The sequence below is a fragment of the Zosterops lateralis genome (genome assembly GCF_965231275.1).
Source record: "Zosterops lateralis genome assembly, chromosome: 1".
NCBI classification, from domain to species: domain Eukaryota; kingdom Metazoa; phylum Chordata; class Aves; order Passeriformes; family Zosteropidae; genus Zosterops; species Zosterops lateralis.
In genome coordinates, this window is record NC_139762.1 from 28,336,346 (window position 1) to 28,360,198 (window position 23,853).

At 35.2% G+C, this 23,853-nt stretch overlaps 1 protein-coding gene across 5 annotated transcripts in view; it reads left to right on the forward strand.

Moving 5' to 3' along the window:
- PHF14 (PHD finger protein 14) overlaps positions 1-23,853 on the forward strand; it is a gene marked incomplete at its 5' end in the record, with an annotated part of 163,155 nt that overhangs the window by 106,584 nt on the left and 32,718 nt on the right. For 4 of the 5 annotated variants that reach the window (XM_083881182.1, XM_083881179.1, XM_083881178.1 and 1 more), the window contains 2 exons: positions 2,625-2,742; positions 22,966-23,079. In XM_083881182.1, coding sequence (XP_083737308.1) covers positions 2,625-2,742; positions 22,966-23,079 — 232 coding nt within the window. The remainder of the gene's footprint in view (positions 1-2,624; positions 2,743-22,965; positions 23,080-23,853) is intronic. The other variant, XM_083881180.1, reaches the window with a different exon arrangement.

Here is a 23,853-nt window from a genome sequence, read left to right on the forward strand (position 1 = left end):
GTCAGTCTCAGCAGACGATGATTGCCAGACAGCTAGAGCATCGTCTTTAACCAAGGTACAGTGTGTATTCATCCATTTTCCCAGCATAATGCTCTGGGAACTTCAGAATCAGTGAATTTCTGTTTTTCAATACAGAATTCACATTCCAGTAAAAAACAGTAGGAAGCAAGCATTTAAAAATATTTGGTATAGTTACACTTTTATCACCATGCAGCATTTTATGTTTTGATCTATGAAAACACTTTCTTGCATTTCTTCAACTGTGCAGATGAGGATAGAAGCCATTAGTATCTGAAAACTTTCATATAGATATTTTTAACTCCTTCTAGGAAAATGCAATTTTTCTTCTACCAAACTGAACACTCTGAAGTGATAAAAATTAATGACAATAAATATTAAAAACATTGTGCTTTAGAATGGCGCCTTGAGATCCATATGTAATTTTACAACATCGTGCTTATTTCAACGTGGCCTTGTAGACTCCCTCAGCATGTTCTGAGGAAACATGGCTGAAAGTGGAGTCAGGAAGTATCACATTCTAGATAGATAATGGTAAAAATGTAAGAGATGCCAAAGTGTAATTTTAGAATTTTCTTTTGAACTTAGAAGCATATAAAGCAATTACTTCATTAAAAAAAATAAATCTAAATCAACACTGTTTAAATCAGATGTAAATTTTAGGATTAAACTCTGAAAGTACTCTAAATCAGTCAGAAATAGTGTGTGTTTTTTACTTTCAGCTACTTAAGAGGATCCTTAAGTTTACATGAAGGGTCTTCGGATAAGCACTGCTCAAGGGCTTATCAAGCCCTTACATGAATAAGATTCCAGATATAGAAATAGCCTAGTAAAAATATTCTCCTTTACAGATGAGAACATTGAGGCTCAAAGGAGGCTTAATCTTTTGCTGAAGGTCACATACACTGTTGAGATTTAGGAGTGTGACCTATCCTATCTCCCATTCTCAACCTTTTTATTATTTTAATACACCTTTCACAGGAAATAAAACTGCATATATTCCTGATTGTAAGTAATATATTTCAACATAAGAACTCTTCTGTCTTTAAAAACTGAGAATGGTTTTCTGTTTTAAGTATTTGCTTAAGTTGGAGTCCTGGAGTTAGATGGAGTCACTGCTAGGCAATCCTAAGGTATATATATTACAATATGGTATATCTCATTTTTAAAAAAGTATCAAAACCATGTCACTCCAGTGTTGAATCCTGTGGATAGTCAGATTATTGCTTTTAATTTCTGTTTAGCAGAAAACAGTACATGCTGTACCCTTACCAGTGCTCATGTGTTACCTGTGACTCCTAGCAGCAAGGACAAAAGTATTTACTTTGGTTGAACAATCATAATTGAAAGCAGTTACTTCTTTTTATTGGGAGACTAATCTTTGGAGAAGTCACATGAACATTTTGTTCTATTCATGCAGCAGTATGTTCTGTTCTTGGAATCCTCTTTCTGCTGATAAATTATATCCCTCTGTCTTTGATCTGATGATGCCTGTGCCATGCTGTTACTGCAATTTTTGGACATTTTTGTGTTTGCACATAGTGTAGAGGAAAAAATGAGTGGCCAGGAAAGCAGAGAAAGAGAGTGTGGAAGATGCTTTAAAAATTTTGATTTTTCAACATTTACTCTTTCCTATTTTTTAATAATTTATATTTACTTAAGTTCAGAATTCAAGACTGTTTAATGAAGAGACTGTTGCAAAGTAAATTTGAAAAAAGCTTTCCTTTTCATACAAAGGAATACAGAGGGATGTGCAAATAAAGAGAAGTTCAGTAGGGTATATGAAAATTTCTATTATTTGCTTTTTCTCATTTTGAGCTTATTGTTCTGGTTTAAAAATTCCTTCATGAAACACTCATTCTACTGTAGCATTTTTTCTGTTTGTGGTATGTTAAAAGGTTAACAACAGCTATGCTGTATGTTCTGAGCTTTTTGTGTGGACCATGCATAGTACAAAACACTACTGCAAGGTTTATTAAAGAAGAACGTAAATTTGTTGTGCATACACAGAGCACTTCTGTAAGTGAAAGCTCATGGTGAAATCTTTTTAAATTAATACCCTTTCCAGAAAATTCAGTGTGAATGAGAAAAATATTATCTACATTTATTTATCAACCACATAGTCCTGGTGTAAAAAAATGTAATTCATAGCTGTGAATTATACTTGAGTTATTTAATACGTGGGTGAATTTTTCACAAAGATTTTCTTGAAAAACGACCTGTGTAAAACAGTGTTTTAAAACTATGAAAAATAAATACTGTCATTGGCTAAAAAAGTTAAAATTTCTGGAAAAAAAAGGGCACTGAATGACACTGAAGTATCTAAAAATTTAACCATTTTTTTCATTAATTTGCAAGTCTTTGAAATGTTGTCATTTATATAAGATGATGACAAAGGTGATATATGAGTGTCTGCATCAGAATATTCCAGATTAAGCAGAACCTACTTGAAGTGGCTGTTTAAAATTACCTCTTACAGAAAATGGATTTTCTTTATTATGATAATGGATCAGGAAATCTTCTGCTGAAAATTGCAGGCAAGCTCAATCTAAAATAGTACAGAAGTACCATTTAATATAAATATATATTTTGTTTTTCTCTTGCAGGTGTGATGAATGCAGGCTTTGCTACCATTTTGGCTGTCTAGACCCTCCCTTGAAAAAATCTCCTAAACAGACTGGCTATGGATGGATTTGTCAGGAATGTGACTCTACATCCTCCAAAGTAAGTTAATTCACTTCGAAAATAGTTGAAGTATTCTGGTTTTAGGAGTTTTACTTAGTGCGTGAAGTTTTTTATGAAATGCTGTGTGTAGGTTTGCTCTGGTAGAGGGTCATGAAATAAGATTTCAGATTATCTTTAAAATAGGTATTAAAAAACCAAGAGTGTATGCAAAATGGAAATAACCACTAAAGAAAATTTTACTATCCTAGTTAAGTGCCTGTTTTTGACATTGTGCTCTCCATGAGAAAGGTGTGAGTACAGATACTGTATCAGCATTGGTAATACTGACAAGAAAAAGTATTTCTGGAGTACTACAGAGTACAAACCTCTAAGGACAGAGAAAATGCACGTGTTCTCTAAACAAAGGGAGGTGATTTGAATTACCAAACCTTTTTCTCTATCAATATTATATTATTATAATATAATATTATTGATTGGCATGCCTTGTTCAAATGAAGCACTGTAAAACTAGAACTACATTTTTGACATGGATTAGCTCTTCAATAATGCTGAAAATAATAGAATTCCTTTATAAAACCGACTTTTCAAAAAATAAAGATTTTGATTCTTTGTTTGTCTACACAGAAGCTTCTTTAGCATTGCCATTCTCTTCTATCATCACCATAATCTCTGAAGAGACACTTTCCAATTGATTTCATAAGTGGGTTTATAAATGCATCTGGTACCTCAGTTTAAAAATAAAAGAGTATTCTAAAAGTCTTTAAGACTTTTCAGATTACTGCCACTTTTTTTGTATTTTGCAGAATCTTTTACCTAGTAAGTGCCTCTGTATTTGGATACACAGGGACCCACCCAGGTGATGAGATGTTCTCATATGTCACTTGTCAGCATACTTGGATACTTAAACTCTGTCATGCATTTACTTTTAAGATTGGCATATACAGAACATTTAGGGAGTGGTATCATTTTTTGGCTTGCTAGTGTCCCTTTCCAATTGCAAAAATATGTTTTTCAGTTTTCCCCCGGGGGATTAATCAAATTGTTCTTTTGTAAGGAGGTACAGAGACAGACACAGGAAATTAGCTGTCCACTTCAGTTTGGACATCAAGCAATCTTTCTTGAATACCACTTACATGCCAGAGACATTCCAAGTGTGAATTAAAACTGTTATTGAATTTCTGTCACCTGCTAAACTAAAATGGGGTGCTGATAACATGAGTTAAAATCTCGCGCCTCTTCTATTCTTCACTTCCAAGTAAACAGAAAAATCCAAGGGTTTGTAATTTCTAGTTGTGTTTTCCTGGAGATTAGTACACTGTGTATCAGGAACAATTTTTTAGCTACTTTATGAGGTAGATTAACTATGGACTTCACTTCTTACATGGAGTGTATTAGTTTTAAGTTGTATTGAAAAATTGGATGTTTTAAAGAGTAAACAAAATTCTTCAGTAGAAAGATTATACATTTTGTATTATCTTAGTGATTATTACGAATTTTAAAAATGTTCTTGTGTCTGATTTTCAGTCATAAAGATTTTTAGTGAGTAAATTTAAATAAAGTCTCTTGCACTTTTAAGTACAGGCAATTAGAATTGCATTTGAGTGAATATATAATGAATATGAAAAATATTGAAAAAATTGTCTTATGGGGACTCCTTGTGGTTTTGTTTAGTCACTTTCACATAGCTTTTCCAGAGAGCTGTGCAGAGAAATTTCTCTGATAAAGCTGTATTGCTCTATATGTTCCTCAAACCCCTTTTTGGTAGCTTTTTTCTGTTTTATACTATGCGATGTAATAAATTAAAAAAATGTGGTATCAAGTTAAACTCCTTTCAGCTATAATGTAAACCTATTTTTTAAAGGATTAGAACTTCATCTTGTACTTCATAATTTTAAAATTCTTTGTTCTACATGGCTTTAGGATTGTGTATGAAATATCTGTGATTTTTCACAGCCACGAGGAGCTGATATGATAAGGCTTTTCTACCCCTCCTCAGAGGGTGTGGTCTCTCAAATGTGTGCTTGGAGCTCAGAAGTGAACAAGTGAAAGTTGGGTCAATTGCTGCACTCTGCCTGACCTGTGGATGAATTGCAAGCCTGAGCTAGTGATGATTTCAATCTCTCAGTCACTCACTGCATCCAATTTTTGATGTGTCACAGGAAAGTTACTAGTATAGATTATAACAGCAAAATGGGATTGAATTTTCTGCTTTGGCCAAGGAGACTATTGTTTAGTTCTCATTCTTCTGACTCTTGTTAATCTGGTTTGGTCCAGTTTAAATCATTTATAATACACGTTTTTAAATTCCGCAACAATATATCTTCATTGGCACTATAGGGGCCTTGAAAATAATTGGTAGGTAAATGACACTATTTCAATGACAAGAGAGGTCATAGTGCTGAGCATATATATGGCTGTTAGTTTTTACTTCTAATTATGAAATTCAATTTTAGATGTTCAGGAAAAGTTGCATTCTGCTGACAGCGAATAATGCTGTTTTATTTTCAGATTTTGCCAAGCACTTGCAGGTGTCAGCAGTACAAGGCATGTAATTTAGCAATAATAAACATATGATTTAAATTGTTATCTAGCCCAGACATTGGACATGCTACTTCCATTTTGCTCATCCTAGTCGCAGGACTCTTCAGCAATTGTGTCAGGTTTTCCACCAGTGTAGCATATTCCCATATTACCCTGCCTGTCAAATAATGGACAGACACTGACTTTGCTGTAGGGCATGAGGGCAGCAGCTTCTCTGCTGGTAATACTTGCTGTCACTTCTTTAGAATGGGTGATGCTCACTACTAAGGTCTGACAAGCTCTCTCATCTCAAAAACATTGTAGATTTTGTTACATCACATGAAAGCTGAAATAAACTTATAAGGTCTCCATTTCTATAACACTGTGCATTCACCCTGCAAAAGGATTACAGTGCACTTTCAGGATTGCCAAAGAGCACTACAAATCCTGATTTTCCTGGTAGTTTTTATTAGTGGTATTCAGGCTTAATATAGATACTTGTTTCAACTTGTTCTAGATGAATTTAAGAAAGATAAATAGAACATAAAGCAAATAATTCAATATCATGACGTGGTAATATTTAGTAGGAATAAATGTGGCCTGACCATTTTTTCATTTATGTACAATAAGATTTTACTATGAGGTCTCTTTATTATTAGATGTGGGCTTCTTTCTGTTGCCTTCCAGTGAAAAAGTATTGTTTGAAATACCTCCTCCAATTTTAAACTTCTGCAGGGACCACGGCAGTAAGAAGTTTAAACATATTATCATGGTGGTTACACTGACCATGCTAGTTAAGTTTCTATCTGCTCATCTTCGCGTGTAATCTGTTCTGTAAGACACTGCAGAATGTATGTGTCAGGTCATTATTTGAGTGCTGCAGGATCAGCTGCCTCATCTCTAGACTTGGGTTTAGTTTCCTTTTATTTCATTTCTTTACTGTACTGCATTTTTTCACTGGAAATAAATTGTCAACATGGAATTCTCCTCTAAACTCCTCAGGAAATATTTTCTAGAACTGCAAATACACAACACACCAACCCTGGCAAGTAATATATTTTTATACAAATTTTCTGTTCAAAAGAAACCATGGATGATTTTGCTTATTAGCCAGGTAGAAGCATTTCTTTGAGTATATTTTTCTTTCACACAGCAAATACGCGTGTATTTGGACACTTTAATATTACATTATTGAATATAATGTTTGAAATAATATTTTAAGTTTGAAAGTATTTTTAATAAGTAAAATGTATTTCAGACCTTTAAATTTGGTCAGATGAAAAGGAAAAAGTGCATAATTCAATTCCTGTAGTCCATGGAATTTTACTCTAATGAAAAATAAGGTTGGTGATTACGAAGGTCTGTGAGGAGTGCAGGAGTTTCTGATCTACTCCTGTGTTGTGCAGGCAACAATCTCATTATGATTCAGAGAATTTTATTTTTTTCACTATGACTTTTCTCCAAACGTGGGAAGCATTTCCTCACACATGTAATTGCACACAGGTTTGTTAAAAATTGAACAATGAACCCAAAGTCCTAATGTCAACCTCTCAAAATTTAGGAAATACCAAAGTTGAGGTGGCACACAGTGCTTCAAGTGGTTTTTTTGCTATATGTGACTTTGCCAGTCTTTAATCACTTCATGCCATGATTTTTTAATTTTCTTTCATAGGACCCCTGCCTGCCCTGATTTGGCTGTTGGGGATCACTAAGAAAAATCAGTTTGGGTTGGGAATTAGGAGAAAGTCAGTCTTTAGGGTTTGCAAGGCATGAGAACTGAAGCGATGATTTCAGAAATGGGGAAAAAAGGAAGTTTGACCTTATGTTTGAAGTAGTCGAGTTGTTAGCAACAAATTGAATTTTATCTTTGTCCCACTCCAGACCTGCTGTGAGTGCTAGGCAAAATTATTATTTTCAAATGTTTAATAAGTTTTTCTCTTTGTTTGCTTTTCCCCAACTTGGATCCCTTGGCCCAACCTATAAAAATGCTGAATTCCCTGAGCTGAAGTGGGAGATAGTATGGATATATACACAAGAAAACCCTTTTAAATTTAACAGATGAGATTGGCATGCAGTAATAATATAGTGCTTAATCATGCCTTGAATATGTTTTACATGTGCTTATTTTGTCATTCAACACAATGCAATTTTACATAATTATATCTAAAATATATTTTTTAAAAAATATACAAGAAAATCTATACACGTCTTTTGAATTAATTCAAACTTGCTTCAGTTACATATTCTGACAAAGGATGGCCTTCATTTAGTAACCTTAAATCACAGAGATTGTTGTGCCTTCTTTTGAGGACAGAACATAGAAGCAAATGTACTGCCATCATGGCACCCAGCATTGCAGCTGAAAAATGATAAAAGAATACTGCTAATAAATCTGCTTGCTGCTTCAAGCAGAACATAATATAATGGGAAAAAATGTTCAGTTTCTATGCAACATTTTTCAGCCAGAACTTAGGAGTGTTTTAAGGTAGTTTACAGAAAAATTAGGTAGTAGAATTCACTAACTGCATTTGTCTTCCACAGGTGTGAATATTGTGATCTGTGTTATGATATGGCCATAATTATAGAGTTAAACATTCTTGTGTTTACATATTTTTAAGTTTCTTGAGGAGAGTTTAACTAACCCTTTGGTTTCTTGTGTTATGTAGATGTTTTGTAATATAGCAAATGGATAATATTTGGTTATTTTGAAATCATTGTTGTCTTCCTAGGTTTTTGAGGAGCAGTAAAACATTGTCACTGGAGTGATTTCCTTAAAATTGAACAAGAGAAAATAAACCAAATCTATAATGCTGTGTGAAAATTTACCACAAGTCTTTCCACCACTTATGCCTGTTTTAAGAATTTAAGTAATGCTAAACTTTAGCAGAGGAATGGATTTCACTACTAAGATGGTCAAAAGAGGGTGAAAATTTAGTGTATGGCAATATCATTTGGCTGAAGTATTGCCAAATGTGTTTTAATATTTTCTTCCCAGGTATCATATTAAAAAAAAATGAGTTGGCACAGCCTCTGTTATTTTCTGGTAAACAGATATAATACATCTATGTAATGAATAATTTATATCATAAAATGTTCCAAAAATAATCAGCCTTGAAATTAACTTAAGTTGGGACTTGATTTATGAATAGTGGATAAGTTAGTTGGTAGTAAATCCCCAAATTAATCCAAAAACTCAGATACACTTAGTTGGCAGAAGATTCTCATAGTCTAGGTGGGAGGCTGAGGTTTTAATGGGAAAAAAAAAAAAAAAAAAAAAAAAAAAAAAAAAAAAAAAAAAAAAAAAACCAACAAAAAAACCCAAACTGGTTAAGCACGGGAAAATATTTGTGGAACAGATGCCTACTTTTAGAATTTTAATTCTTCTCCACATCAATATCAATTTTACCAGTTCAAATAGTTCCTGGTGCTGACTACCAGATCCTCATCATGGGCTTCTAGTGCTTGTACTTTTGGGTGCAGCTTAACTGTATTTTTAAAAAAAGTGCCAGAAAATAAATAGTACAATATAGCATTGTCTTTCATATGAAAAAGCATTTTCTGAAAGTCTCTCTTTGAAAGATGGTAGTGCAACTAATACCAGCCAAATGTTTAAAGAAATTGGAATATAGGACTGTTTTTTAAAATGTATTATTGTTTTTTCAAATGCAAAACCAGATTTCTGATTCTGAAAGATAACACTAGGATAGATAAAAAAGTATTGTAAAAATAAATTACCAGTTAGGAGTACAAAGTGAAATACTTTTTTTTTTTTTTTGTATTAACCTTTGACAAAAACCAGCAGTTAAAATAAACCTGCTAAGAGTCTCTTTTCCCAGGGGTATGTTCTTAGAAAATTGAGATTTAAATATGCACTGCAGTTTTAAATGAGGCGTTTTTGTGGGGAGAAAAAAGAAATAAAAAATGATTGGTTTACCAGTTCATTTTCTTCCCCCCTTTTTTTTTGTTATGCAGAAGAAGGAAGAAATCCCTTGCTGCTTATCTTAATTTTCTCTTTTTCATTAACAACCCAACAATACAGTTTTTTCTGAAGCTGAAACTTTGCACACTGTTCTTTGTCTTAGTGTGAGAGCAGTAGTTCTTCACATCCAGCTTGTGTCCCTCTCCACAGGGTGCAGTCCTTCAGGATCAGACTGCTCCAGTGGCTTTGTAAGTTCTTCCAACACACCTGCTCCAGAGTGGGCTCCTCTCTCCATAGGGACACAGGTCCTGCCAGGAGCCTGCTCCAGCACGGGCTTCCCACAGGATCACAGCCTTCTTTGGGCATCCACCTGCTCTGGTGTGGATCTCCTCCACAGGCTGCAGGTGGATCTCTGCATCCTGGTGCTCCTCTGTGGGCTGCAGGGGAATCTCAGCTCTGGTTCCTGGAGCACCTCCCTGCCCCTGCTTCCGCACTGACCCGGATGTCTGCAGGGCTGCTCCTCTCACTGCTTTCTCCAGGTGCTGTTGTGCACGTTTTTCCTGCTTCTTAAGTACATTATCCTTGAGGCACCACCGCTGTTGCTGATGGGCCCAGCCTTGCCCAGTAGTGGGTCCCTCTTGGAGCCAGGTAGCATTGGCTCCATCAGATATAGAAGCTTCTGGCAGCTTCTCACAGAAGCCACTCCTGCAGCCCCCCACCCTGCTACCAAAACTTTGCCACACAAACACAATACAAAAATGAAGCAAATTAATTTTTATGAGGCTTTGTATCACACAAATCAAAATATTACTGAGATAGTCCTGTTTTTCATAAGTTGTCTTGATCATTTTGCTTTGTTGTGATGAAAAATATGTTACTGAAGTAAAAAGCTGGATGGCTGAAATTGGAAACAAGCTTGGTCATTAACTGTCACTTTGGTTAAAATATTCACTCATGTCCAATTGCCAGTGAAACATTTAAGAGATACTTGATTAATATAATACTGAAAACAAATCATAAACACCATGGAGGCTGTACATTTTTAATGCATGTAATCTAACCATACACCATCTAATATTAAATGACTAAACCTCTAGTTTATGTATAATAAATATTACTTACTCTCAGGTAGTGGCTAAGGAAGCAAAATCTCTTCATGGGCGGCTGTTTGAAATGCTGCTGCTGCTACTCTGCACCTTCTTTAGGTTATGCTTCTAACAAAATCTGCTTACAGTTATGGTTTATCTGGGTAATAGCTCTGCTACTGAATCGTGACTTACTCTTCCTAAGCCATGACAAAATGAAATTACAGCCTACGTTGCCTGCTACTGTAGTACTGAGTGGCAAGAAATCTCTGCTGGGAGCTAGCTGCAATTGGGAAGAATCTAGAAATCAGCTATTGTCATGATTGAAATAAAGCCACTGAATGTGGGTTTATGCTAACGCAGCATGACAGAATAAGTAAACAAAAGCAGTCTTTGAGCTCTGAGCAGCACTCCACAACAGGAAGATTTGATACATCCTCTTTGGTATGCACCTCTGCATATTCTTCAAGAATGTGAGAAGGTTGAAAGAGGAGCAATGTATAGGAAGAACAGAGGAAACAAGGTTGCTTGCACCTTACAGAACTGGAGGCTTTCTCTTTCTTGCTTTTGAAAATAGATTTCTAGATATGTACAGTATTGGGAGTCATTGTGACAGTGAATTTTGCATATTGAAGATGCTATAATGAAATGTAAAACACACAGAAATACTAGTTCTAATACAAATTTTCTCCATTTTACATTCCTTTTCAAGAGAAGTCACAGAAGGAAGATATATATGTGTCACAGTTACTACATGGTAGCTTCCAAAGCATCATAGCTTACAGCACTGATGTAAATTCAGATCTACTTTGTCAATCCAGTTCTCTTCCTACTTCTAAAGTTCCTAAAATAAAGAACTCTTTGGGTATTGATGATTAGGGACTTCATGCTGATAGTGGAGCCATAAACAGATTTAGCAATAAATTGTAATTGACCATCACTACTTTCAGTTAATAATTGGTTTAGAAATTCAGGTTGTTACTTACTTTGTTAGTAGAATGTGTTGATTTTGGGAATGTCTGAAAAAAAAAGTATGAATGAAAAGCTTGTAACTGACTTGAATTTTTAAACCTTTTGAATCTTGATTAAATTCTTGGGTTAGATGAGCTAGGCTTCCAGGAGGGCAGTATTAAAAAACCCCCGACATTTCTATTGTGCATAATCTTATTTGTTTTGAACATTCATTAAGAATTAAGCAGTCAACAGAAAATTGCAAGGTGTGTGCTTTGCAATGACATAAACAGGGACTCCTGATGTGCAAAGGTATGTCTGGAGGCTGGTGGCCTCCTGTTGCACCCTAATGTTGTAAAGTGTTGTTCTGTTGCTACCAAATTTCTGAGATAAATTTCTTAACCTAGAAATATATTTCTTGTCTTATGTTTTACGTAGAAGTAGAAGGTATGTAATTAAAGAAGAATTATATATTTTAATTCCTCATTAGTCCAGCTTTATTGCCCTGCAAATTATTTTAGCACATCACCTATACTCATATTCTATATGACAGAAGAAGAATTAGATCTTTAATTGTTAGTCTCTGTATAAGATTTGAACACATTATCGTAGTTACCCAATTAAGTGTTTATGTTTACTCTCAATGTTGATTTTGTTTTCAAGTCTTTCAAAAAAATGTAGCCATATATGTCACTTTAAGTAATGTGTCACTCATCAGTATAAATTGCTAATGCTGCCTGGGCAGGATATAATCATATTGAACGAGGAGAGAGAAGGTGAGGAGGGGAAAAACCAAAAAAAAAGTGCCATTTTATGGAAGTGCTAGGCAAGTAATGAATTTTAGTACAGTCAAGATTTGCTTTTTGTCATCATGTTAGGTAGTGGAAGTGAGGTTCGGTTGCCATTCTCAAAAAGAAATTCTCTTAATGCCAGCCACATTTAATCACATTTCGCAGAAGACAGCTGGGCATTGCCAGTTTGTGCTGTGTCAGCCACTTTCTCTGCAAAGGAGTGTCTCATCACTTGGATTTTAGCATTCTGTAGCAGAAAAGTTCCATCCTCTTAAAATTGGCTCAGCAGATAGCTTGTGTGGAAATATAACTGCAAGAGCATTACAATCAGTTCTACCAAGAAAATGCACAACTATTACATGGAATTTTAAGATGGCTTTTGAAAAGATTTTCACAAAACCTTTAAAATGTACAGTGCATTGTTAAATTCTAGTAGCAATTAAGTTTATCTTAGATTTTTAGTAAATGTGGCTTTGGCAACTGTTGAAAATTATTATCTGGTTCAGTGGTTTGAAACATCTTTGTGCGTGTTTGAAAAGTCTTAAGTGTATTTCAGCTGTGACAAACATTACCAAAAGATTTTATATGTGGAAAACCTTGGAATCTGTAGATATCATGATTTTTTCTAGCTGCTAATTTCATGAAGACTGAAGGGCAGATGATATCCTTTCAGATGTGATATAAATAGCCAAAGAAAAGTGTTGAAAAGGAAATAAAATAGCAAAATAACTCAATATTTACGGAAGGTACCCACAAGTGTACTTCGAGTGAGTTAATCACATCACATACTTATTTTTAGAAATAGAAGGGTGTCAGCAGATTGATACAGTCATTGACATAATGAATATTAAATCTGTAACTACTCTCATGCAATAAATAAGGATACATATGAGGTGCTAATATTTACAAGCGTATTTTTTTCACATGAATATGCATTTGCCTTACCGTGTTCTCCTACTGCATATCTCCACTGCTTGTTTAAGTTAAATGTTTTGCACAAGACGGGAATTTCAGAACACAATGATGTTCTAAATACTTTGTTTTGTAACTTGGTGGTGGTAAGAATCTTCTTCAAAGTCTTTAAAAGGTCTGTTTTCATGTAATGATAACTTCAAGAATCTTAAAATTTAGAAGTAATTATGAGAAAATACAAAAAGATTGAAATTTGGGAGCTTCGGTCTATTAATCTGTTGATAATCCTCTCACTGAATGAGCTGTTGACCTGTTGGTTATGTGGTTTTTGGGTATAGCCTAGAGAGACACTGAAAAGCTCCTTTGTATAAAAACAGTAAAATAGTCAGAAGACAATAGATATGCTGGCTAATAGACAATGAATCATTTTACCCACTGACTCATCCCTCCATTCAAAACAACCTGCTTCAGCTAAAGAATAGTAAAATGGTTTAGGCATTCCCTTGGGAATATTATTTTGAACCCTCTTATAAGGAAGAGGAAAGTGAACTGAAATCTTCCCTGTGATATGGAATGTGTTCACCAGTTAATTCAGGACAGCACTCAAAACATTGTCTTAAAATAAGGCATAAAGTATATCTGTCTCTCTTATATTATCTTTCTTAATTTGGGAAAAATTAAAATGGAAGAAGGTAGCGTCAGTTCTTCAACCCCAGAGAGCTTCCAGTGAATATCAGGAGGAGGAAGGGGGACTGTTGATCTAGGATAACACTGCTGAACTCTGCATAAAGCTGATATTTAAAATACCCTGTTATTTTGGAAAATCCTATTACTAGCTTAAATGGTTCTACATTCTGGTATGCTGATTTTGATGGATTTTATCTGATGATTTTCAGTGTATATTTACCTTAGCATTTTGGTTAAGGTCGGAAATGTGTTTTTGAAAAGAATCGCCCAGTTGCCACCAGTGGTTCTGCTGTGGTTCATATTTTGGAGTGGTTCTAGGAATGTACAAAGGGAGTTTCTGTCAAGGGGCACTAAAGCCTAGGATGTGTTCTGACTGCTAATGGGCATGTTGTCTTCATGTAGACACTAGATGTATCTTTGAAATATGTGTTCAGCATCTGGCTGGTCCTCAGCGCCAACTGCTTTGCGATACAAGGTGCTCCTGTCACACCACAGTTTCCTGGTATGAAGTGACTCATACATTTACTGTATTGAAGGTTTCATCTACTGAAAGAGTTGTTTTATTCCTATTTTGATAAGATAATTGGTGGAAATCTTGTATTAACAGTCTCAAGAGCAAAAGCCTAAAAAGTAATACACAGATCTATAATGCTAGAGTATCAAATTTTATCATTTGTCCATTTAAATAAGCACTGTATTCTTTTAACTGAAAGCATCTGATCTACAGTATTAAGGAACCATATTTAAGAGTAAGGGACTTGCTTTATGTTTTCTAGTACAGATGAGAAAAATAAAAAAGGAATTTTGTCTGGTAGAAGTAATCTCAAGAAAAAAGAACACCACAGGGAAAATATAAATATGCTTCTAGGAATGAGGCAGTAAAGTTTTGACATTTTGTGTGAATTTTGCCTTATCATTCCATGTATCATTTGCAGTGTTCTTAATTAGGGAAGAATGAGGAATTTCCAGGCCTTTATGAGGATGTTTTAAAGCTGCAGCAGTAGTTGTAACCTTTCAGTTCCTATGAGCTCAGCAAAAGATGGCTGATTAATGTCACATCTTAAACTGTGTCAACTGGGCTCTTCATTCCCTTTTTAAGTAAACATCCTATTGTCAGTGCAGCTCAGTGTAGCAGCATAAAATATTGTAGTGTTTTAGCGGGCTACTTTAATTAAGAAGAGTATGTATCTCTGTTTACTAGCATGGAGTGAGTTAAGAAATAGGATTGCAGCAAAGGGGAAAGGCAGATTTAGAGGACACACAGAGCTTTACCCTGGAGAAGGGTAGAGCACTTACAGAAAACCTCTGTAAACAGGTGGGTCCCATATAAAGTTACTTTAGAAAATTATAAAACTCACGTAATAAACTTTGACTGAAAAGAAGGATGTACTGAGCAATACCGTTCTTCTGTATTCATTTCTATTCTATTCCCCTTCTTTTTCTATTTCATCTTGTTACTGGAAGAAAAATCTGGAAGTAGAGAGAGATGAAAACATGTCTTGATTTAAAAAGTAGCCTTTGACAATTTTGTGATTCTTTTGGTGATCACACATTTTAATGTAACCCTGTTTTGCATTATGTTGGGAAAATCTGGACTTCAAGGAGTTGAAAAGCAAGAATCAGTGCTGATGAAGATGTAAGGAGCTAAATAAATATTACTTAGAGGACTTCTCAAAGATGAAAAAAAAGCCCCACAACCCTATGAATGTGCTGACCCTGTCTTGAGAATTAAGTTAGATGGTACAATTTAAAGCTTTGTTCCAACATCTGACAGACACACTCTGCATGCTGATGCATAATATCTGAAGATTGTGTGCTTGAAAGAAAGCCTTTTCTGAGCTACATTCTATTTTTGTTAGAATAAAGCAGCTGCTTTTTGGAGCAGAGATCTTCTCAAGTGTTCAATCTTCTCATTCAAGTTAAGAATTAGCCAAATATTGTGAGCAAATTTCGTGTATGCTTTCTTCCAAGCTGCAAAAGTGAACTAAAGCAAACTATTTTGACCATAAATAGTGCAAATGTGCAGCTTGACCCAAAGAAATGAAAGTAACTTTGCTGCTGTACCTTACTCCCAAGTTGTCACTGCTTCAGCAATCCAAAAACGTGGAAGGTTTGGAGCATTTTAAACATGGCTAGCAAAGAAGTACCGCTGAATAAAACTTTTTTTTTTCGAGAAAGCATATGAATGGATGCTATGATCTGCCCCTGATTGTTTCTGAAGGAATAAAACTTTGCTTAAGGACGGAGACAACTGCAGCCCCAAATGTAGCCTTACTAATGGAGCTATTGGAGCTGCAGCACTGCCCTCCAGGAGTGATACCAGATGACTTTGTACATCTGTTGTTTAGAAAGTCTTGTTTTAAATGTTGGGTGTAAGGTGCCCATGTAATTTTGTAAATATATTGAAACCAGTAATTGCAATATATCCAACATACACATGGCTACACAGTAAACATCTACCCAGAGTACCAGATTAATATTATACAGACCCATAGTGTGTGAACTGCATGTCACCTGTGAGAGACAACAGCAGCAAAATCAGAGTCCACTCTTACTGTGGCTCTGGATGCTTGCGCTGTGCTTGAGAATTTGTTTTGCAACTCCTGAGGTTTGGATTTGAGTTGGGTTTTTATGGATGGTGGAAAAAAGAATTGTAGAGATCAGAGCTGTACCAAACAGGCACAGGGAAAATGAAGTATCCTCATCCAGCTGTAATTAATTATATGTGTACTGTCATAAAAAGCTTTTTGAACTAAATGACATCTATAGAACTCCGTTAAGTATAAAATAAGGACAAAAATAACTTTTTAGGCTATAGTGTCTGCCTGTAACCTAATTCACAATACAAAAAAGACAGCAGAACAATACATAGGAAGGAAGCAATGCCGGCAAAAAAAGGAAGAAAGTACTGAATTACTCTTAAATGCACTGATAATAGCATAGTACAGCAGTCTTGCTAGTATATTAATATCCTGCAAAAGAATATTCATATAAAATCTGTTGCTCTGGTGCACCAGATAATTACCAAATTATGCAAGACATAGGACATTTAACACACACACACAAAAATAGATATTGGGTTTTTCCCTTTAGTGAAGAAATTCTAAAAATTCCTGGTGATGATATACATGTTCATACAGAAATTTTTGCCAGTAGTTTAAGCTGTACTATATCTGTGATCAGGAGCTTTAATCCATGACAGTAAGGGAAGTTGTACTCCTTATTTTATACAGGATGAGTTTAGTATTTTGAATGGCTATAATTAGAAGTTTAATTTCCTTTTTTTGTATTCTAATGTTGTTTTAATTTATTACTGCATTTTAAGAGATGATTTTTAATACAGTTCAAAGAATTCTGGGGTCAGAAAAGGCAGCTATTGAAAGGGTAGCTGAAAGAATAACTTTTGAATGTTGGGAAGTAGTGAATGGTGAGAAAGTAAAAGGGAAATACAATAATCCAGGAGACTTTGATTGAGAAGGTGGAGAATTCAGTCCCAAGAGAGGTAGGATTAGTACACTGAGTAATGGAAATGTAGAAAATATGTGAGCTAGAAAGGGGAAACTAATTCAGGTTCCAGAGGTCAGTGAATGATAATACCTTCAAATGGTAAAATCTTTCTGTTTTCTGTTTCTATTTGCACATGATGAAGTTAGAAGAATCAATACAAAAAAACATTTTGAGAGTGCTCTCTCTAGTTTTAAATATATGTAATTTTCTTTTTTGTTTGAAGAAGGCATCCAAAGAAAACAGGTAACCCTATTTCCTTATAGTTTATATATATAGTTTTATATAGTTTAATCAAACACTTCAAGTAAAATAGTAACAATAGTAGCATGCTTATTTTAAAACAACAGTTAAGGTGGGAATTCACCTTTTGCACTTGGAAAGCTGGTTAGTTTTCAAAGATGCAAGTATACTTGGTCAGTGCTCTACTTTATTGGAAGATAAAGGGATAATAAATTGGAACAGGTGGGTATTTATTGGAAACTTGTACCCTTATTAATTCTTTCATATTGCACGAGGTGTTTGAAGAAAAAAAGCAAAACTACTATGAGGCTAAATAAGGTTATTTAATTTCTGTATGTGGAAAACTGAGAATTGCAAAAGATTTTTGTTTTGGTTTTGTTTCTAAAAAAAGGCAGAGGTTTTAGAAATAGCATAAGGTTTATCACTTGAACTGAAGTGGTTTCGCAGTGAGCTGAGAAAGAGACCTTGTTGTGTGAACAGTGTATAAACATAGAAGTCATCGTCCCCTTCTCCAAAGAGAGAAAAAATAGCCAAGGACATAACAACAGTGTTGCCTCTGTGGCTGGCAGCATAGGAGGTTAGCACATGAATGTTAGAGGTTCTATTTCTAATTTCCTATCTTTGGAGAGGGCAGAAGAAGAGAGGAGATTGTCAGATGTTGAATAAAAGCAGCATGAAGAGAATGACAAAGACATAATAAAAGAGGGAGGGAAATTTTACAACTGTGGAGCATGGCAAGTTTAAAGCCCATATTCTTGCTTCATTAGCTAACACAGGGTAAAGTCTGAGGAAGGCATAGTGATTGATCTTGCATGTGAGTAGATTGAGATAAACTGTGCATTTCTCTCTGGGGGTTTACTTTGGCCACCTGTGAACTGTGGAGAGCTACAGATTTCTTGTCTGCAGCAGATTTTCTGAAATTCTCACTAAGATGCTCAAATACTTTCAAAGTATGCCCCTGGGGTGTGAGAATAAAACAGTAGGAGTGGTTTCTCAGCTGCTGGAGGGATGTTCCGTGGTCTGGGCTGGAGAGGCACTGTGTGTCTGACCCAGGAAGGCTTTTTCTGTGCAGCACTGGAAATGACACTGTGAGGCTACGAGCACTTTAGCACTTCAATAAAAATGTGCTAATATCATCCCATAGTGCTTCAACTTTAAGAAGCTGTCTTCATGTTTCAGAAAGGCCTTTTTTACCCCCTCACTTTTGTAAGTCTAAAGGGGGACAAATATTTCTACTTTGTTACTGTTAGAAGTCTTTGTTAGTAACTTTGGCGTCCAATTCATTACTGCAGTCATGTTTTCACAGCCTGGTGTGAGAGATAAACCCTTTGCAAATGAAGACAGCATCCATTTTCCTTCTACCTCAGGCCACACAGAATTGATTGGGGTAATAAAATGACAGTACGATGTAATATACTGACGGCTCTTTAATTTGAAAACTAGTTCCAGGCTGATTCAAAACTTGCTTAAAGCTAATTTATGACTTGTGTAATTCTCAACTGGACCAAGGTAAAGGATGATATATGAAAAACGATGCAGAGTTAACATAATATATTCAAACCTGTCAGCTTGAAATCATCTATAACGGATTTGTTTCAATCCTTTTTTAGTTTTGCTCTAAAGAAGCAATAGCAGACAAAATAGTGGCTGTTAGGCTGGTGTGAACACTGTTTTAAGACACTTTTTCCATCATCATGTTTCAAATGGAAATTCTTGTGCTTTTTAGGAAAGTATTTTATACATACTTTAAAATTTTACATTGATTCTTCATTTTCTTTAAAATAAGAAGCAATGTCAGACTTCTATTTTGTTTAGTCAGTATCTGTGCTGACGGTAACATGGATTGGTAAATACAGCATTTTGCTAGATGCATACTTGTATATGTGCCTCAATCTTGAATTAAAGGTCTGGTTTTTGAAAAGCAAAATGTGAGAATAGTCAAATTTTTAAATTAAGCCACAGCATCAGGCATAGCATAAACCATAAATACCTCCCTTTGAAATCTATCACTTTCATGTGGCTTGCAAATGAAATCCACATCTGTTCTGTATGCACTATTGATTTTTCAGCATACTGTGTCAGTGTTCCTTCTGCACAGAAAAGGACAATACTAAAAGTTCAAAGTGTGCTCCTGTACAGTATATGCAAAGAGCAAATGCACTGATTGGAGTGAAGGGAAGAAGATAACTGAATACTGCAAAAACTAGTAAGCAGATTCCATCCCAGGACTAGAATATCTGATTTTTATGTATTTATGTCAACATATAATTAAAACACAATTTTCTGCAGAAAAGAGATTGATCGAGCCCATGCATTTGTGATATCTTAAACTGCATGAACATTTAGGTCACAGGGAGGGAGCCATAGTTAAAAGCAGGACTATCTTTCTTGCATAAACATAGCAGAATACACATTACATGTTTCTTCAAGGTTTTATACGTCCAAGAAGGTTCGTGTTCTGAGGAGCTTTGATCAAAATCTGCATTTTTCAGAAAAAAGTTTATTACTGATCATTTGGAATTTATTTGTTTATAATGCACCTTTCATAAAGTATTTCTACATTTTGAGGAAGCTGGAAGTACCATTTAGTGGCTTTCCCCCATAATTTATTAATTAATATACCTAAATACTGTAATCCATTATAAAGCTATCTGTTGATCTGTCTGACTTGAAAATGCAGATTTATGATTGTTCTTGTGTAGTTTGGAAAATATTAATAAGTTAAATAATAAAGTAATGAAGTGGGAAGGGCTTAAACACCAGAAAACACGTCCCAAAATAGTTACTGTGTTAATTATATGTCCATAAACCACCATGTCCATCACTGCTACAGCTGAGGCTGACATATTAATGATAATACCATAGTCATTGTTTCTGTCATGCAGGACCTTGAAAAAATAATAAAGTGACTTTAGGACAATAAATTTTAATTATTTTTTAAGTACTTTTTCCTTTTAACACCTCTTCGGTAAAAATACTGATTCAGGTCAGTGGTACAGATTTTTTGCCTTTCCTTTACAAGTTTAAATGATGCTAATATTTTTTCAGATTGTTTTACTTGCCAGAGTACAAGTAAAAGTACCAGGATTTCTAACCAGAACTGTTGCTCACTTGATCACATACTCATAACACACCTGGAAGCAGCTCCAAAAATGTTTTCATTTGCACCTTGCAGCATTTTTATTGTGGTACTGTTCATGAAAGGATTCATTCCACTTAGTGAATATGTCTGTTCTGAAAGCTGTATTTCATGTGTTGCCAAACTAGTTCAGAGCAACATAGGTTGCCTGTGTTACATATTTAGATCATGGAATAGTCTGGATTGGTAGGGACCCACAAGGATCATCAAGTGCAGCTTTTTAAGTCAATACTGGGATCAAACCCAGGACCTTGGCATTATTAATACCATGCTCTGACCAACTTACAATGTGAAAAAAAATAATAACACCAGTGCAATTGGAAAGAGAGGCATATTTGCTTGGATTGGTTTCTGAATAATAAAGTAAATTAGGTTTCCATCCGTCTCTCTAAAAATAGAAGTATTAAATTAGCCAGCTGGTTCTTAGGAGAAGGATGGCCAGGCTGCTGGAGAAGATGCTCAAGATTTGATATAAAAAAGAATCCATGGACCTGTTGAGACAAAGGAATGTAACAGGAAAGCAAGCATACCAAATTGCAGCTGCTCAGATAATTTTGAAAAACACTATTTATTACTTTAAAAAAGCAATTAACTGAAAATGGTTGCCACCATTATCTTCCACAGGTAAAAACATCATAACAAAAGCTTGCTTAGGACAAAATACAAGCAGAATTCAAGGAGAGAAATCATTGAATCAACAGATTCAGACAAGTATATAATTTTCTTCCAGCAGATATGTTTGTTACTTTTGGTTTTTGTAGAGAAGCGCAGAAGAGCTTCTGGAAACATATTGAGCTGATAAATTGCATGACATTGATTTAAGTTTCTCAAGGAGAAAACAGTACTGTTCTAAACTCAGAGTTAGCTCATGGCTAATTGGGTCAACAAGAAGAAATATTCTCATTGTCCTAATTCACTGGGACCAAACTGAGGCAGCCTTTGAGAGAGAGGATGTTTGCCTGTACAAATCCAGGGAAACCGGTGAGCAGTCAGGATGAACATGATGCAAAGTTCCTTTTTATGATGTATATAGCATGGGCAAAATTGGACTTTTATTATCAGAATGCTAGAGATGTTTCACCTTGCAGCTCACTCTGGCTGACATTTTTCCAAGATACCTTTTTTTTTCTTTTGTTCCATAGATCCAGCATTATGCCCATAAAACAGTTCAGCGCAATGGCAGTTGGACTTCACTGTTAACATTTTAATTGATGATATTCCTTAGTCTTCACTAAAAGCTATTTTCTTCTGAAAGCTGTTTTTTTCTTAAAATGTCTGTCTCATACCAAACCCAAATTTTAAAGTAGCATGTTGCAAATTGGTCTAGAATATCATTTTTCTGTCACAGAGAGCTGATGCAATGAGAAAGGTGTAAAAAGGCTTTATTAGAAATATTTAGGCTCAGAAGGTATTTTTTCCACTTTATAGTCTTTGAGAACTCCCTCCATGTGTTAATTCTTTTACAGTATCTGATGTCACGAGATGTGATTCTCTGTGTGATTCGGTAATGGTTGTTGGACCAGTCCTCACTTTTTCCCTTTCCATGCAATGGGCTAAACTTAACTTGCAGAATATTATCATTATGAAATTTTAATTTACTTTTTGCAGGTTGTTATGTTTGAAAACTTAATAATGAGCTCGCAGCTTGCAGTTTCCAAAAGTATAATCTTGATTTCCTTGCAATTAGTGAATGTAGAAAGAAAGGGATATATCAAAAGTACATACTCTGCTTGCTAAGCGATGACATCTGAAATACCTTCTGTAATGAGCATTACGACAAGCACAGTAGAGATTGTACCGACTAATGGATTTTTTCTCTGCATTAAAATGTCTCAATCTATGCTGTTATCAAAACCTCTGTGTGAAGCAGTGAAGGTATTAAAGTGGTTTTTATTTTGAATTATTTAGTCACATTGCGTGGCAAAATCAAGGCAATTTGGAAAATAGAATATAAGAATTTTTATTTATTTTACTGTAATGTTAAATTTACTAAAAGATAGCAAACTCTACTAACAGCTTTAACTTTACCAAGTTGTGTGCTATACTGGTTTACAGTAAAATACATTTGGTAAATACATTTGGTAAATAGTGGTAAAATACATTTTTGGGGGTTGTTCTAGCATGGCTCCAGCTGTTTTGCAGAAGCATCCATCTGCCATAAGTGGACAAAATGTAATATTCCCTTCCTTACAGTTCAGGAGCAGGGGTAGGTATTGACAAAGAAAACCTGCTTATTCAGAACTTTGCAATTCTGAAATGCTGTAACTACTTAATAAGTCTTAAAATGCTCTAATGAAGAAAATATTACTATTTCAAGAGAAAATAAATGACAGATGTTCTTGACTGAGGCAAAAAAAAGTTGCCCAGGAAGAAAAGAGTAGAGTTTCAGACCTCAAGTATTTTTTATTTTTCTCTCTGTGCTTAAAGCACAGTTCCTCTGAAAAGTCTCATTTTCTTGGCGTGGCACATGAACACGCTGCTGAGGGGTCTGTTTGTGTCTGTTGCCCTCAGGACTCCGAGCCGTCAAATGAGGTGGTCTCAGAGGCCCCAGGTAACGTGGTACCCTCTACCTCAAGAAGTAGCTCTGAAGAGCTGATATCGGTGGCACAGAAACGTCCAGAAGAGGTAGGACATTCTGTGTCTATTTTTTTCCAAGATTAACTGTTGGGGAATACACATTCACCTCTGTTTTTCATGCCAAGTGTTGTGCTACTAATAACAGAGACTTTTTAAAGCTAGAGCTCAGTCTTATACTCCCATATAAACAGCATGAAAGACCAAGGTAAAACTCAGGACTATTATTAATGGTACCTACAAGTATATTCCATAATATATGCTACTTTTTAAATACTGTTTCTTATTGTCAGTAATTAGGAATTTTTTTTATTGTTCCTATCTTTCATGCCATGGCAGTAACAGGAGCCCTGTTAGATTCTGGCTAAATTAACTTTATTACACTGAAGAGTCAAAAATAGAATCTGTACATAGGTATTATAGGTAGATATAAACTTTTATCATCCTTCACAAAATTTAAATATGGCTAGCTTCTGGCTTATGCACAGGAAAGACTCTTCCTGTTATTGGGTCTTTCATTGTTCTCTTGGTTTCAAAAAAGTGATGTAGTGTGGTCATTAGTTCATACTTGCTGTTGTAAGCAAAGTTGCTTAAGTAGTTCCATAGAGTTGCAATGACTTAAGGTGTTTTATGTCCCTGCTGTGCGTCCCTGTCATAGTGGACTATAGCTGGAGGAGAGGTTGTCTGTAGAATTCAGACTCCTAACTTCATTTCATGGTGGAAATCATCTTCCCAGAGAACTGTTCTTATCCTTAAATTAACCTTTCCTATGAGATGTAAGTACTTCCCTTGTGGCAGCCTTGACACTTAATCTTGGCTTATTCA